At 49.7% G+C, this 14783-nt stretch overlaps 1 protein-coding gene across 1 annotated transcript in view; it reads right to left on the bottom strand.

Moving 5' to 3' along the window:
- Window positions 1-7713, bottom strand: part of OTOP1 (otopetrin 1) — a 34669-nt gene extending 26956 nt beyond the window's left edge. The window contains exon 1 of the mRNA XM_004770566.3: window positions 7290-7713. Coding sequence (XP_004770623.1) covers window positions 7290-7713 — 424 coding nt within the window. The remainder of the gene's footprint in view (window positions 1-7289) is intronic.
- Between the last annotated feature and the right edge of the window lie 7070 nt (window positions 7714-14783).

Here is a 14783-nt window from a genome sequence, read left to right as displayed (position 1 = left end):
GAAGGAAACAATATGTAAAAGAAATAATTATAATCATCATAAAGAAAAATGGGAAAAAAGGTCAAGTATGCAAATCCTTAACAGTAAGTGAGAATGATCTAAATCTCCCATTAATTAGACAACAAAGATGAGAACATTGAACATAAAAACAAAACCTAACTGTATCTCTTTTTATGAATCACTTTTCACTTAGTAGCAATAGAAGAAAATCAAAGTGTGCACAGAGAGATATTGCAACTGAAGGGAAAGCAGAAACAGGTCTGATGTCAGACTGTATGCAATTTAAGTTAAAAGGAATAAATAGGATAAAGAATCCCTTCACCGGTATCATCACACATGAAAAAGAAAACATAATGTATGAGGAAGATATAATAGTCCTTTGTCTGCCAAATAAAACAGTTTTTGCCTTGTATATCTACCTGTTACTTTAATTTTTTAATTTAATTTTGATTTAATTTAATTAATTAAATTTAATTAGATTTATTTAATTACAATTAAATTATATATCAATTATATAAATAATCTATATAAATATAAATTAATTGTTTAATTAAATATAATTTAATTATATAAATTAAAATAAGTTTAATTTATAAACATATAACATACATAATATATAATGCTATATATAAAATAATTATATATAATTAATTAATTTAACTTAATTTCACTAATTTAAAAATAAAATTTAAATTTTTTAAGATTTATTTATTTATTTGAGAGAGAGTGCACGTGCGTGTGAGTGTGATTGGGGGGAGGGGGTGGGAGAGAGGGAAGGAAAGATGTCAAGTAGACTCCCTGGCTGAACATGAAGCCTGATGTGGGGCTCGATTCCACAACTCTGAGATCATGACCTGAGCAGAAATCAGGAGTCCAATGCTCAGCTGACTGAGCCATCCAGGCGCCCTCCGACAACCTGCTACTTTAAAGAGATAAAATGAAAGATCTGGTAGGATGGAACATAAGGCACAGAAGAATTAAATCACATTATAACCCATAAACTTGGTTTTATAATATCCCTTTGCACACCTCAAAAAAAGAATATATGATTTTGGATATCAGTGGAGTATCAACAACAATCAAGTAAGCTGCTTGTCACCCTCGTAGGGCTGTCGAGGAGGTTAAATGAGTCACTTTATGAAAAGCACCAGAAGAGTGCCTCACATGTAGGAAATCCTATAAAGAGATGCTATCATCATTGTCATCACATGCAACCATAAAGAAAAATTTAACGAATTAGAACCCAGTAGAAAGTTTCCCAACCACATCACTTGCGACTAATCCTACTGGGTCTAGTGTTGGCAGAGGGAGACCCCTCCTCTCTTAAGCACCCAAATCCCCACTAGGAGTCTGAAATCTTGAACTGCAGGCTCTTAGGGGAAGAAGGTCCCACAGAGTCAATCTATAATCCCCCACGTCACACAAGAATGCTTCCCAGTGCATCATGATTAGCAACCAATGGGTCTCCATCTGGACATGCCCAGGGCTGGGAGGCTCACTATCTCTCAAAGCACACCCTTCCATCACCAGCTGGAGCTTATATTAGAATGTTCTTCCTTACACTGAACTGCAATCAGCCTCCTAGAACTGCCATTCTCTTCTGGAGAGTCTGTCATTATTCACTCATCCATCTGTCCGTCCATCCATCCATCCTTCCATCCATCCATTTCCTTGATGATTCAGTAAATACCAGGTGCCACTCGTTATGTGTCAGGCACTGTGCCAGGGACTCAGGATATATTGGGGGGGGGCACATTCAGACAAGAGCTCTGCCTATGAGAGCCCCAGTCTGGTTACTGACAAAGTGAACAACAAAATATCCTGCTTGATTAGGGTTAAGAAAAAAACGTAGGACGCTCGGAGACCATACAGTCTGGGAGCCACACCTGGTCTGAAGGGATCAGGAAAGGCTTCCCTAAAGAAGTGACTCTGTTTTCTGGAAACCAGAGGATAGCCTTGAACTAACTGGAGTGAAGCTGCACCATTTTCTACCCTGCTCTATCCTCTGTCCTCTAGTGTCCTCAATACCCTTGCATTCCTCCTAGGGCCTTCCCTTCTGCAGGTGCCTGTGCGATGCTCCAAGGGGGGACCTGTACTCCCCATATGCAGTGTGATTTTCTTTCTGTGAATGTCAAACCAGCATCATCTTTTTGGGCAGCACCATCATCTTACTGATGCTGGAATTCTGGCGTTGTGTTTTGTATTTTCTATCAGACAAAAAAAAATCTCATCCAAAAAAAAAAAATATATATATATGTAAGAAAAAGGATGCTTTTAGGCAAGAGTCCCTCATGGTAATCCCAGGCTACGTCTTAGGAGTGTGTAGTTCCTGTATTTTGTGTATTCTTTTTGCGTTTTTAAACTATTTTTAAGGTTTGGTTTTTTTTTTTTTTTTCCAGACTCCAGCAAAAACAGAAGACCTTCCTCTGGGGATCCCTGCCTGAATCCTCAAGCCTGCACCCTCGGGCTACTCTTCTGCCCTCCACCCATCTCCTACACTTGCCTATCATCATGCTGAATCATTTATTTCATAATAAGGCACATCTATTACTATGTGCTAAAGGCTTCTAAGCATTTTATTGTGTACTAACTCACTGAGTCTCATCACAACCCCATGTGAGTGGTGGTATCATCATCCCCATTTTACAGACAAGAAAACAGAGGCAGAAGTAGAGCTCCATGCTGGGGGTGGAGGCAAGCCCTCAGCCAGGATACTCTGCTGCCCCTCACCGTCCCCATGGTGCTTGCCCTCTCCTGCATCCCTCCGTGCAGGGCCATGCCTGACCGTGCTAACATCCCCAGAGCCCAGAGAGTCCTGGGAGCTCAGGCCAGTCTGTCAAACCAAACCCAACCAACAGTCCTGCCCAATCACCCCAAGAGTTTCCGCCCTGTGCGCCTTCTCTGTTGCTCTCTGCTAGTTCCCAAGATCCTCCTGCTCGACGAGGAAGACAGAAAGCAAGAAGGAAGGAGACTTTTGCCTTCGCTGACAACTGTTGATATCATGCCATCTGCCCCTAAGTGAGGAGCTCAGCCGCCTCTCTTTCTTTCTCTGTTCAAACATTTCCAGTGATTGGGGAGCTCAGCACTCCTCCCGAAACTCAGCTTCCCAGTCTGGCAAATGGGGGTGATGATACCATCTCAAGAGTCACTGTGACCTTGAAAACATGTGACATTGAAACCTGCTGAGTGAAAGAAGCTGGTTGCGCCCGTGATGGATCATACGATTCCATCCAGAGGAAAGGTCCTGATGCGCAGATCCAGAGACAGGAAGTCGACAAGTGATTGCCAAGTGATTGCCAAGGCTGGGGTGGAGGGGGGCGGGGAGTTAGAGGTATAGAGGATGACAGCTAAAGCGGACAGAGTTTCTTTTCAAGATGGTAAAAGTGTTCTCCCACTGACTTGGGCGTGGTTGCACGTATCCGTGAATATACTACAAACCATTGACTCCTGCACTTCACTTGGGAGAATTGTAGAGCTTCTGGACTTTATCTCAACAAAGTCTGGGACACACTGATGTGGGACTTGCTATCCCTGTGGCGAAATCAGAAGCCACGAGAAACAAGGAGTGTATGGGAGACACTATGTCTGCAGAAGAATGAGGCTGTGAAATTAAGGTAAACATGCATTCTGAGGAGAGAGAGCAAAGTGAAGCCTAGACCAATGTTCATGAGCTTTCACCTGCCACAAAGTCAGCAGGGTGGGCTGGGATCCCCCCGGGACCCACCCGACAGCTCAGCCCCATGATAGCTCATCCAGGGTTCTGCGATCCTGGCATTATCCCTGGTGGTTTCTCAGGAGTTCCAACCACACTTCCAGACTGTGGGTCCCCTGAGTGTCCAAACTGTTGCATCCTTGTGTCCTGTAGCCTTTGTCCCTCCCATCGTCCCCCTCTGCTGCTCCCTGCCCTCTTCTCACACACACACACACACACACACACACACACACACACACGTGGACCCATCTCTTTAATTGACCTTCACTTACTCACAGGTGGGGACAGCTTCTTTCCCAAATCCGTCATCACATTCCCGACCTTGACGTCTACAGCCTGTATAACCACCACCACTAGGTTGGTCTTACATAAGCAGCTCACCTCTGCCCCTTTGCTTCCAGTCCCTTAAGGGACAATGAATATGGTGCTGTGAGCAGCCCATTTCCACCAGTAGGATGCTAGACAGAGATGCGATGTATCATATACATGGTACATGGGTGTGTCTCAGTCTAAGAAAAAAAATATACAAAAATCTGATCTTATAAAAGGAGTGAATCTGGGGGTATTATTCACAAGCATTAAAAAAAAAAAAGGATCGCTATGACAATAATTGAGACAACACTTTGAGTGTACCCACATTCCGGTCACTCAATAAACACTCAAAAAACACTCAATAAAAAATAAATAAATAAAACAAGCTACTATTCTTACTGGCATTGTTCCCATAAGTTTGCATTAATAACACTTCCCTGGGCTTGAGACAGGGCAGTAACAACAACAACAAAATCCTACCACTGGTAGGTAAGCCACTGTAGTCTTAAGGGTCTAGAAACAGACAAGAAATAGGACCCTGGTAATTCACTAGATGAACAAGCTTTTCAATGGGTGTGCATGTCACCGCACCCACTGGGCTGACTCGAGACATGGAGGTGGCTGTTTCTTTCAGAAAAAAATGAATCTCTTTACTTGGCAATCAGAGGAGTTGGATTAATAATCCATCATTTCTTCTAAAATTTTTAATAGGTCAATAGTTTGTGTCCCAAAGGAAATTTTCACTTTTTCACACCCAGTAGGTAGAACAGAATGTCTTCTACTCAAAGAAATGCCTCACAGCCCATACCAAGACCACAAAACTTTCTCTGGGAAATGTTAGTGCCCGGAATTCCACAGGCTGGCCCTTTCTCAGCACCCCAGACTTCGAAGGCTGTCACAGAAGCCGAGGCAGAGCTAAGTCAAACCTGTCTTTCCAGCTATGCTTCTAAAGAAAATCTCAGCCCTGGCTGAGGCATTTCTTCTTGGCACCCCAACGGTCTTTCCTCTTGGGACAATTAGCCTCTGGATTCTTTGATGAGCTGAAGCTCATTTGCAAGGATCAGAGTGCTTTGCAAACTGCATTCACTTGACATGGCTCTCCCAGATCTTCCCTGAAAGGCAACTGGAGTTCTCATTTTACTGACAAGGAAGCAGGGATTCAGAAGGTGAAAGTCCTTGACCTGGAACATGGAACCAAACCTTCCAGGGCCAGCACCATTTCCATTATCTACATACCTCATTTGAATGGTTATGTTATCACGATTGTTTAAAAAGCCACCATTTATTGAACACCTACTATGTGCTCTCTGGATATTGCCACATTTATTCTATCACCACTTGGCATCCAATAGACATCTCAAATGTAACAAGCCCAGAAGAGAAAACTTGATTCTGCATACCCACACCTGGTCCTCCCTCTGTCTTCCTAACGTAGGGAACTGGCACTACCATTCACCCACTGACTCAGATCCCAATGCCTGGAATCTTTCTGGAAAGAGGGAGAGAGAGAGGAAGAGCAGGGGAAGGAGGGGTGGAGAAGGGAAGGGGGCAAGGATAGAAAGAGAAGGGAATGGAGAGGAGTGAGGAAGAAAGGAATAAAAGGAGGAGGAGGAGGGAGGGAAGAAGGATGGAGGAGAAAAGAAGTGTGGGAGGGACAAAGAACAGATCCTTCCACTATAGGAAAGCATAGGATCCTTCCACTATAGGAAAGGTCAAAATCCGTGTGTAATATTTTTTAGCCTGTGTAAATCAATATGCTCAAAATATTTCATGCCCATTTGTTTGTGTGGGTGTTTGATATGGTGCTGGACTCCCTGCCATTCATGACCCTCCCTGAAACAACCATTTTCAGAACAGGAATTTGGGCAGCCTGGAGTTGTGTCCAGTTTTTCCAAAGGCAAGATGAACTAGACATAGTCCCTGAGCCTAAGAAGCCTAAAATCTTATCCAGATACCGGGCTCCTGATACAAGGTGGAAATTGACAAGGAGTGAAACACTCTGCACAGAGAGAGACACAGAATCCAGTGGGAGCGAGGAGTAGTTCATGGCAGGTAGGGTAGGGAAGATGGCCCTGTGCCAGATCTTTGAAGAGATGTGGGCGGGGTGGGGAAGGGATATGTGATGGGCACCCAGTCTGCACCCAGCCACCAGTCACTCTCCCTCACCTGAAACTCAGAGGGTGGGCAGATTAAGTCACATGCCCAAGGTCAGGCAAGGATAAGGAAAGTCACACTCCAAGGGAAATTTAAATTCAGAACTCAAGAGAATTCAGGTAGAGATGTGTGATGTATTTGGTCTACACAGAGGGAGGTGTACCGGCTCTCTTTCAGACAGCAGCTTTCTCCAGGGCACACTCCCAACTCCCTCCTCCCCTTGACTCCACCAGGTCTATCTCCCTTTCAAGAGCAGAAGCTCCTGGCGGGAGGGGAACCTTCCATCATGACGTTTCAGTCTGGCCAGTAGGAATGAGCATGAACAAGGGCACCCTCCACTGCCCCCGTGTTGATCCACTTACCCATGACTCCATTCCTCCCAACTGCACGCTTTTGCATGCTTTTAGCATCTACTCTACACCAGACCCCGAGGAGGCTCTAGCAATAAGAAAGAAGCATCCCAGAGCTACCCTGGGTAGTGGGGGAAGGGGGAAAATCATCAACAAGAATGCTGTCCACGCAGGGCACAATGAGGGGTGGAGGAGTGTGGTCAGAGAGCAGGGGGAATCAGAAAAGCATCACTGGGGCGGGGTGGGGGTGGGGGGAACCCTGTGCACCGCGGGGAACCCTGTGCACCGGCGGGGAGCCCTGTCTTGGAAGGCAGGGCAAAGGGAAGGCTCTGCAGGAGGAGGGAACAGAACACGCAAAGTCATGGAGACAGGGAGGAAACCTGGTGATGGAAACTAAGAGCCTTTCAGCCTGGAGCCCAGAACGAGAGCAAAGGAGGGGATAAAATGAGAGGCCCTCTGGGGACTGATCTTAGAACGCCAGGAACGGATAGGATAGGAAGCCTGGCCTCCCTCCTGGAGTCTGTGGACCTGAGGCGGGCATTTCAGCCAAGAAGAGATGTGAACAGGTTTGTGTGGCTGTAGGTCTTAAGACGGAATGTGTGACAAGAGCCTTAGGGCAGAGAGAGGAGGCTCCTGGACAAACCCGGATTACCAAAGGGAAAAAGAAAGAGAGAGAGAGAGAGAGAAGGGAAGCAGGAGGGGAGAGCCAGAAACGCTGTCGGAGGAGAGGATGTCACTTTGGCGGTCGCCCGGAGACTCACCACGGAGCCAGCGCGCGCCGGCGTGCGTGTCCTTGGGGCTGATAAGGCGGCGGTGCGCGGAGCTGCGACCCACGTACCACAGCATCCAGACCAGCTGCAGCAGCATGAGCGCGGTGAGGAAGCAGAGCAGGTCGCTCTTGCCCACCCCCGAGGCGTGCACGGCCCAGGCCAGTAGGAGCAGCAGCCCCGCCACGAACACTATCAGCCCGTACTGGCTGCTCAGCGCTTCGGCCAGCTTCTGCGGGACGCTGGAGCGGACGGCGCCCCGCGGAGGGGCCGGGGATGCCGGCGACCCCGCGTACCCCGGGGACCCCGGGACCGGGAGGCGAGGCGAGGGGCAGGCCGAGGGCCCCGACGACACCCTGCCCAGGGCGCCCCGAGCCGCTGCGGGGGGAGAGACGAGCACCCGCTGGCCCTCGGGCATCCTGGTGAGACCCGCACGTAGTCTGATTCCCTGAGTGGCTGCAGCCCAGAGCCCACCTGCTGCCCCGACCCCTGCCCTTGCCCTGACGCTCTCTGCCAAGCAGCACCCCTCTCCCGATCCCCTCCGACGCCTGCCCTTCCAGCTGCTGTCCCTCTGCCTTCGGCCAAGGTGCATGCGTGTCCGCTTACCACTGTCCCCCACCCGCTGACCCACGCTCACCCCAGCTTCTCCCTTGCGCTCCTGAGTGCGCACTGCCCACTGTCCCTGACTTCGTCAAGCCCAGGGCAACCCTCCAGCCCACTCCGCGACCCACTCGGACCGCTCCCCCACCCCACCCCCAAGCCTGGGACCGGGGCCAGCCCTTCTGCGATGTCCACGAGTCCTGCTGCTCCGCTGCCAGCTGCGCGGACGCCCACCCACCCAGTCCTGCCCAGGCTTCGAAAAAGCTGGTTAGCGACAGGTGCCTCTTGCCACCTCCCTGGGTGGCAGTGAAGGATGAGGGGTCACCCTGAGCCCGCCGCTGCCAGTAGGCCGCGGGGGGTGGGGGAGGTGGGGGTGGGGGCGTGGCTGTGGTCCAGCTAGGCGCCTGGCGGTCCGCAGGTGGGAGCCCTGCTCAGGCTGAGTCGCTGAGTCGCTGACCGTAGAGGTCTAGGTAAGCCTAAAAGTAAGTGTCCCTGTGCCTGAGTCTGTCGGGCCTCCACCCTGTGTCTTTCTGCAGTATGTTTTCTCTGTGTCTGGCTTTCTGTCTTTGGGGTGTGTCTGCTAGGGGCGGGGAGGAAAGGTGTCACAGCGCTCATCCCTAGATCAATGAATAGGGGGACGGGGTGTCTTTTTGTTTGTGTCTATGTTTGTCTGTCTGGTGTACCTGTGTGTCTTCCAGGAGATGCCCAGATGGGGACAAGACAGAGGTTACTTTCCAAGAAAAGAGATCACCGCTGTCTCTCTTCTGAGGGAGCGGGAAACTGCTTTTGCACAGAGCAGCACTCGGAGTGGGAGCTGACTGAGCCCCTGGAACTGTGGTGTCTCCCTCAGCAGCCACCCCCTCCCTCAAGCCGGTGGGAGATCCAAAGCGGAAGCAAACCCATCAGCCAGGGTGTCCCGCTCAGATGTTGCTGAAGAGGAGATTCCCACCGCCCCCCAGCTTTCTGCAAAAGGGCAGATGTGGCTGACTGCTGAGAGCAAATTCACTCATTAGTTTACAGGGTCCACACTTATTTATCCAATGCTAATGCTTTGGCAGGAGAGCCAAAGGTCCTCAAGGACCCAACATTCTAGCGGAGATGTGCTGAATATTTAAGTATTTATCACAAATGCCCTGGGAAGCTGGGGAGCATCGAATGTGAGATTCAGCTCTGCCTTCTAGGAAACATGGCCCCACAGGGGTGACAGCAAGCAGCCCCTGGGAGCAGGGGTGTCTGGTGGGGAGGGTGGATGAGCCTGGATTCTGCCAGGAAAGGTGGAAGTTTCCAGAGGTGGCAGCACAAGCCCAGTCTTTCTACCTAGGAGTAGCAACTCAGCAACTCGTCAGGCCACACAGGCCAGGGCAGGGAGGTGGTCCAGAAAGAGGGTGGAGCTTGTGCACAGAAATGGGTGTGAACAGCCCAGAAGTTTAAAACTCTGCCTTCCAGCTGGGTTTCCCCAGACCAAAGCCAGGCAGATTCTCAGTAACTAAAGCAAGGAGTTAATGAACGTGCAAATGAATGGATGGTACGTGGTGGGTACGCCAGGTGGGGGTCTCACCCAACCAGTAGGTTATGGGCCTCAGCCCTGCACCTGCCCCACTGGGCTCTATCCCCTTGCCTTGTTTCATTTTCCTCCTTAGCTCATGACGTTACCTAGAATGTGTGTACATCTGTGACCTGTCTCTCTCCCGATAACGAAAGCTCCATGAGAAGGACATTGCCCATCTTGTCCGCAGCTTTATTTCCAGCATGTACAACTGTGGGGACCAGCACATCATAGGTGCTCAATAAATATGTGTTGAATGTGTCCCCCAAAAGATGTTGAAGTCCTAGCCCCCAATACCTGTGAATGTGACCTTATATGGAAATGATTGAGTTGAGGCCATTAGGGTGAGCCCTAATCCAATATGAGGGTGGCCTTACACAAAGGGGAAATTGAAGACAGACACCTATAGAGGGGAGGTGATGTGAAGACACAGAAAGAATGCCATCTACAAGCCAAAGAACACCAGAGACTGCCAGTAACTAGGAGAGAGGTCTGGAATGGACATCCCAAGCTCGAACTTCTAGTCTGGGGAATTTTGAGATCACATCTATGTTGTTTAAACCATCTGGTTGGTGGGCTTTTTTTATGGCAGCCCCAGGAAACTAAAACACCAGACTTACTCCTTCTCCCTCTACCCCTGTGGGCTTGTCCAGCATTCCATCCCTCTACTCCCCATGCTGTAGACTATCGTTAACTGTCTATCCAATGCTGAGCTTCCCAAAGGCAAGAATTAGAACTGATCCACTCTGCTCTCTAGCACCCAGCTTGCATTTTTATCATGCATTGGAAAATGTGTGTTGAGGACCTCCCAAGCGCCGGGTACGAGGCTGGGGATAGCCTAGGGACAACAAGGCGAAGCCCACAGTTTGTGGCAAATGCCATGGGACCCTGGGAGGGAAAGAAAGAGAGGGATAAGTGAGGGAGGGCGGGCTTAGTCCCTGGCAGATGGCAGGAACTCATGAGTGCCCCAGGCTCCCATAAAATCCACCTTTGCTTTCCTTTCAATTTTGTAAGGCACATCAATTCATTCTTCTTTTTTTATACATCAGTTCAAGTCAGCATGGATTTGTAGGGAAAGCAGTCTCAAGCAGTGGGTAGGTGGGTGAGTTCTAATAGCGGAATGCAAGGTTTGATCCCTGGATCCATCATTTCCTGCTTGTGACCTTCGGCTGGTTACTAACCCTCACTGTGCCTCAATTTCCTCATCTGTAAAATGAAGCTCTTCACAGTAACCATTGTCCAGCTTCTAGGAGGACAAAACAGACTGATGCATATAAAGTATTTTGGAACGTGCCTGCCAAACAGTGTACCTCAGAGACTTTTGTATTTACTAAACACCTACTATGTGCGGGACACTGAGCTGAGGCTGTGTAGGACAGGTGGCCAGCTGACCATCATACCCATGCTCCCCTGCCACAGTGTGGGATTGTCACGGGGAAGTGGCTGTCAAGCCAGGGCCTCTAATTCCCAGGGCCCCTTGTACCTAGGTGGACCCAGGGAACTAAGTTCTGGTCGGTGGGAAGCAGGCAGAAGTGATGACACCCCCACATCAGAGCCCCCTTGGGAACCCAGGGCTCAAAATGGCGGTGTCCATCAGGCTGGACCCCCCAGGGAGGGACAAAGTGGATTCTTGCTGCTGAATTGGGGCCTCTGTGAGAAGTCAACTTCTGTTGTGCCAAGCCACTATGATTACTCTGTTCACTGTTAGAGCAGCTAGCCCTACATTTACTCCTATAGAACATGGAGAAAGATAACATGCACTCCCCATCTGATGAGCAACTGGGGCTCCCTTTTCTGGGTTAACTCAACCCCTTTTATTAAGCAATGAAATGGGGCACTTGTATGGCTCAGTCAGTTAAGAGTCTGCCTTCAAGTCAGGTCATGATCCCAGGGTCCTGGATAGAGTCCCACGTTGGACTTCCTGCTTGCTGGGGAGTCTGCTTCTCCCTCTCCCTCTGCCTATAGCTCTGCCTACCTGTGCGCTCACACACACTCTCTCTCTCGCTCTCTCTGTCACTTAAATAAAATAAAAATCTTTAAAATTTTTTTTAAAAAGTTGGAACAAAATATAAGTTTCTGGACCCAGAAGAGAGACACTGAAGTCTGTGCCCTTAACTCTGTACTCAAGACAATACTCAATATCCAGAGACTTACCCATCTTCCTGCCTTCCACTTCAAAGGTCTGAGCCCTACAGGACCCTCCATTGTTCACGGCTGCCCACAGCTCGGTGGTGAGAAACCATGAGCCCCAGTGGCATCCAGGCCCCTGGCTTTGGCCTCCTAACTACGTGTTACCCCCACCCCACCCATGTTCCACTGATCGCATGCTCCTCTCCGTAAAGGACCAGGCAGCTGCTTTCCAGGGGCAGTTCAGTGCCACACGGACAGCGGTGAGACACGCTGCCCCTGAGACAGGGGCTCCCTGGTCTCAGCGAGGATGCTGGGCTTCCACAGGGACAGAGCCAGCTGGCAGAGTGCTAATTAACTGCCACAGACAACACAAGCCACAAGACCCAGCACCCAGTAGAAGGCATCGCCCCCAGTCACCTTGTATGGTGGCTACAGAATCCCAGTTTCTAAGAATAAAAGAGGGGAGTGATGTTAATCAATTTTCTTTTTTTTTTTTTAAAGATTTTATTTATTTATTTGACAGAGAGAGATCATAAGTAGGCAGAGAGGCAGGCAGAGAGAGAGAGGAGGAAGCAGGCTCCCTGCTGAGCAGAGAGCCTGATGCGGGACTCGATCCCAGGACCCTGAGATCATGACCTGAGCAGAAGGCAGTGGCTTAACCCACTGAGCCACCCAGGCGCCCGTTAATCAATTTTCTAGGGTGACTATTACAAGGTGCTTAAAACAACAAATTCATTATCTCACAGTTCTGGGGCCCCAAGGTTGGTAATCCAGGTGTCAGTGGAGACCCAATCCCCCTAAGGGGCCAAGGGCTCCTTCCTTGTCTCTTCTAGCTTCTGGTGCCTGTTCCTAATCCTTAGTGACCCTTAGCCTCCAGCTGCACAACCCTGTCCCTGTCATTGTTACATGGCCATCTTCCCTCTGCATCTGTCTCTCTCCTCTTTGTGTAAGGATGCCAGTCATACTGAATTAAGGGTACACCCTACTTTAGCATGATCTTGGCTTAACTTACTTTGTTGTCACATCTGCAAAGAGGGTCACATTCACAGGTACCAAGGGTTAGGACCGCAGCATAACTTTGGGGGGTGGGAGGCATAATTCAAGCCATGCATTATTTGATCTGTATCACTGGAAAATCTCCAGGTAAGGGAAACAGAGATCTATGTTGACTCATTACAAGAGAGAGTCAAAACCTCTCACTCAGTGTCCCAAACCTGAGCCTGTTCACAGACCTGGGGTCCTCAAATGAAAAGGGGGTTGGGTCCCCTTGAGAAAAGCCCTTGGCACATCACCACAGATACCCTGTGACTCTTCCTCTGAGCCTTCCCCAAAAGAACATGCAGCATGATGGTGTGGTGGCCATTCACTCGGGAGAGGTCGCTACTGGGTCTATTTTCTTGACTTTTCCTCTTGAAATAATGTTAGATTTACAGAAGAGTTGCAAAGATAGTATGGGTGTTTTGGTGTTCCCTTTGCCCAGCTCCCCACACCTCCTGCTAATACCATACACCCTGGGACCTTTGTCTAAACTGAGAAATTAACGTTGATACCAAAGTACTAGCTAAGCTACAGTCTTTATTAGGATTTAACTTCTTTTTCCGCTACTGTCATTCTTTTCTATGCAGATCCTTTGGGAAGCACTAGAATGGGCTCTCGCTGGATGGGAAGTCCTGGGCACTGGCTTAAGTCCATGGTTGGGCGTCAGCAGCAGTGTGGTGTGGAAGACTGATCGTGGACAAGCCAGCAGAAGCAGCACGGGGAGGAAAGGCAGACTCACCTTCGGCGTCCGCATCTCTTCTAGGGAGGACAAACCTCTGTTCCCTCCACGATGAAAGGGATCTGATGTGATCAAACATCCACCAGGAAGGTCTTCCCAGGGAAAGGCAGCTCAGTGATGGCGTCTGCTATCAGCAGCAAGTTCTACCACAACCCAATCACCCACCCAACTTAGGGGTGACCATTTTGTTGTGCCCATGGATCTGGGGTCAGAATTTGCAGGGCACATGGGGGGAACGGGCTGCTTTTTCCTTTGCTCTACGGTGTTCAAGCCCTTAGTGGGGAAGATGAGAGCAACTGCAGACAGCCTGACTGGCCAGGGCTGGAACCCCTGAAGGTTTCATTCACATTCTGGTGCCTGAATGAACCGGAAGGTTGGGCTCAGCTGGGTTCCCCCACGCACTCTCTGCATGTGGCTTGAACCTGCCATGGCTTTACAGCTGGGCTTTGAGAGGGAGCATCCCAGGAGGGAACACCTGGATGGCAAGCGCTCCAAGAGACCCAGCAGAAGCCGAGTGGCATTTACGACCCAGCCTTAGAAGCCACACAGCGTCCTTTCTGGCGTACTGTCAGTGAAGGTAGTCCCAAGGCCATCTGGATTCAAGGGAAGGAAGAAATGACCAAAATTCAGGATGCTCTTTCCAGATCATCACAGCAGGGTCTGCACTGAGTGCTGGTATCCCCCAGGTCAGCCTTGGGGAGGGGCTTCTGTGTTGCTGAGCACCGGCCCAACTCCTGCCCCTCCTGCCACCACCATCCTCACACACAGGCCGTTGAGCAAACATGGCTTAGGCAGAGGCTGGCCGACCCCCTCCTCTGTAGGGGATGCCGTGGGTGCACATCTGTGTGACTCCGGCTTCACTCTGAATCCATGTTGACAGGCTTCTCCATGTATTCCTCCCCCAAATTCTTGATCACTCAGGTTCCAGTTCTTTCCACATTACAGACCATGTAGCCAAACCGGTAGCCTGTTGACCAACCATCCCTGAATTCATGGAGATTTGCACTCTGGACATCTCCCAGTCCAGGCAAGGCGGCCAACCAAATGTAGCACTTAGCGTTCAGCCCGCTGGGGGGGTTTTCCTTCACCACCTTCCCTCCAAGGGCCCCTCTGGGTGGGCCCGTGGCGTTGCAGCTGTCTACGCGGTCGGACATCCTATCAGAACCACCTGTAAACTCAGCCCGAGCTGCTTCTCATCCATCATGAGAAACTCCCCAGGGAACTACAGGTGTAGTTTAAAGTAAAGGAAACAACACAGCAGGAATGGATTTCAAAGGCTCCTGAGCCACTGTACAGGCAACGTACTCACGGTCTCCGGCCCCACTCAAGTTCAAGTTTTACATACTATTTCTACTCGGCAGTCTATTACCGCTGTGCTTGCCCAACCTTATGTTGGGTGGCTCAGAGGACACCCAGTTCATGCCATAGGTAGGTG

Source organism: Mustela putorius, unplaced genomic scaffold (genome assembly GCF_011764305.1).
Source record: "Mustela putorius furo isolate JIRA1106 unplaced genomic scaffold, ASM1176430v1.1 tig00000083_pilon_pilon_pilon, whole genome shotgun sequence".
Classification (NCBI taxonomy): Eukaryota; Metazoa; Chordata; class Mammalia; order Carnivora; family Mustelidae; genus Mustela; species Mustela putorius.
The sequence above is the reverse complement of the archived record's forward strand: the minus strand, read 5'-3'. Positions and strand labels throughout refer to the sequence as shown.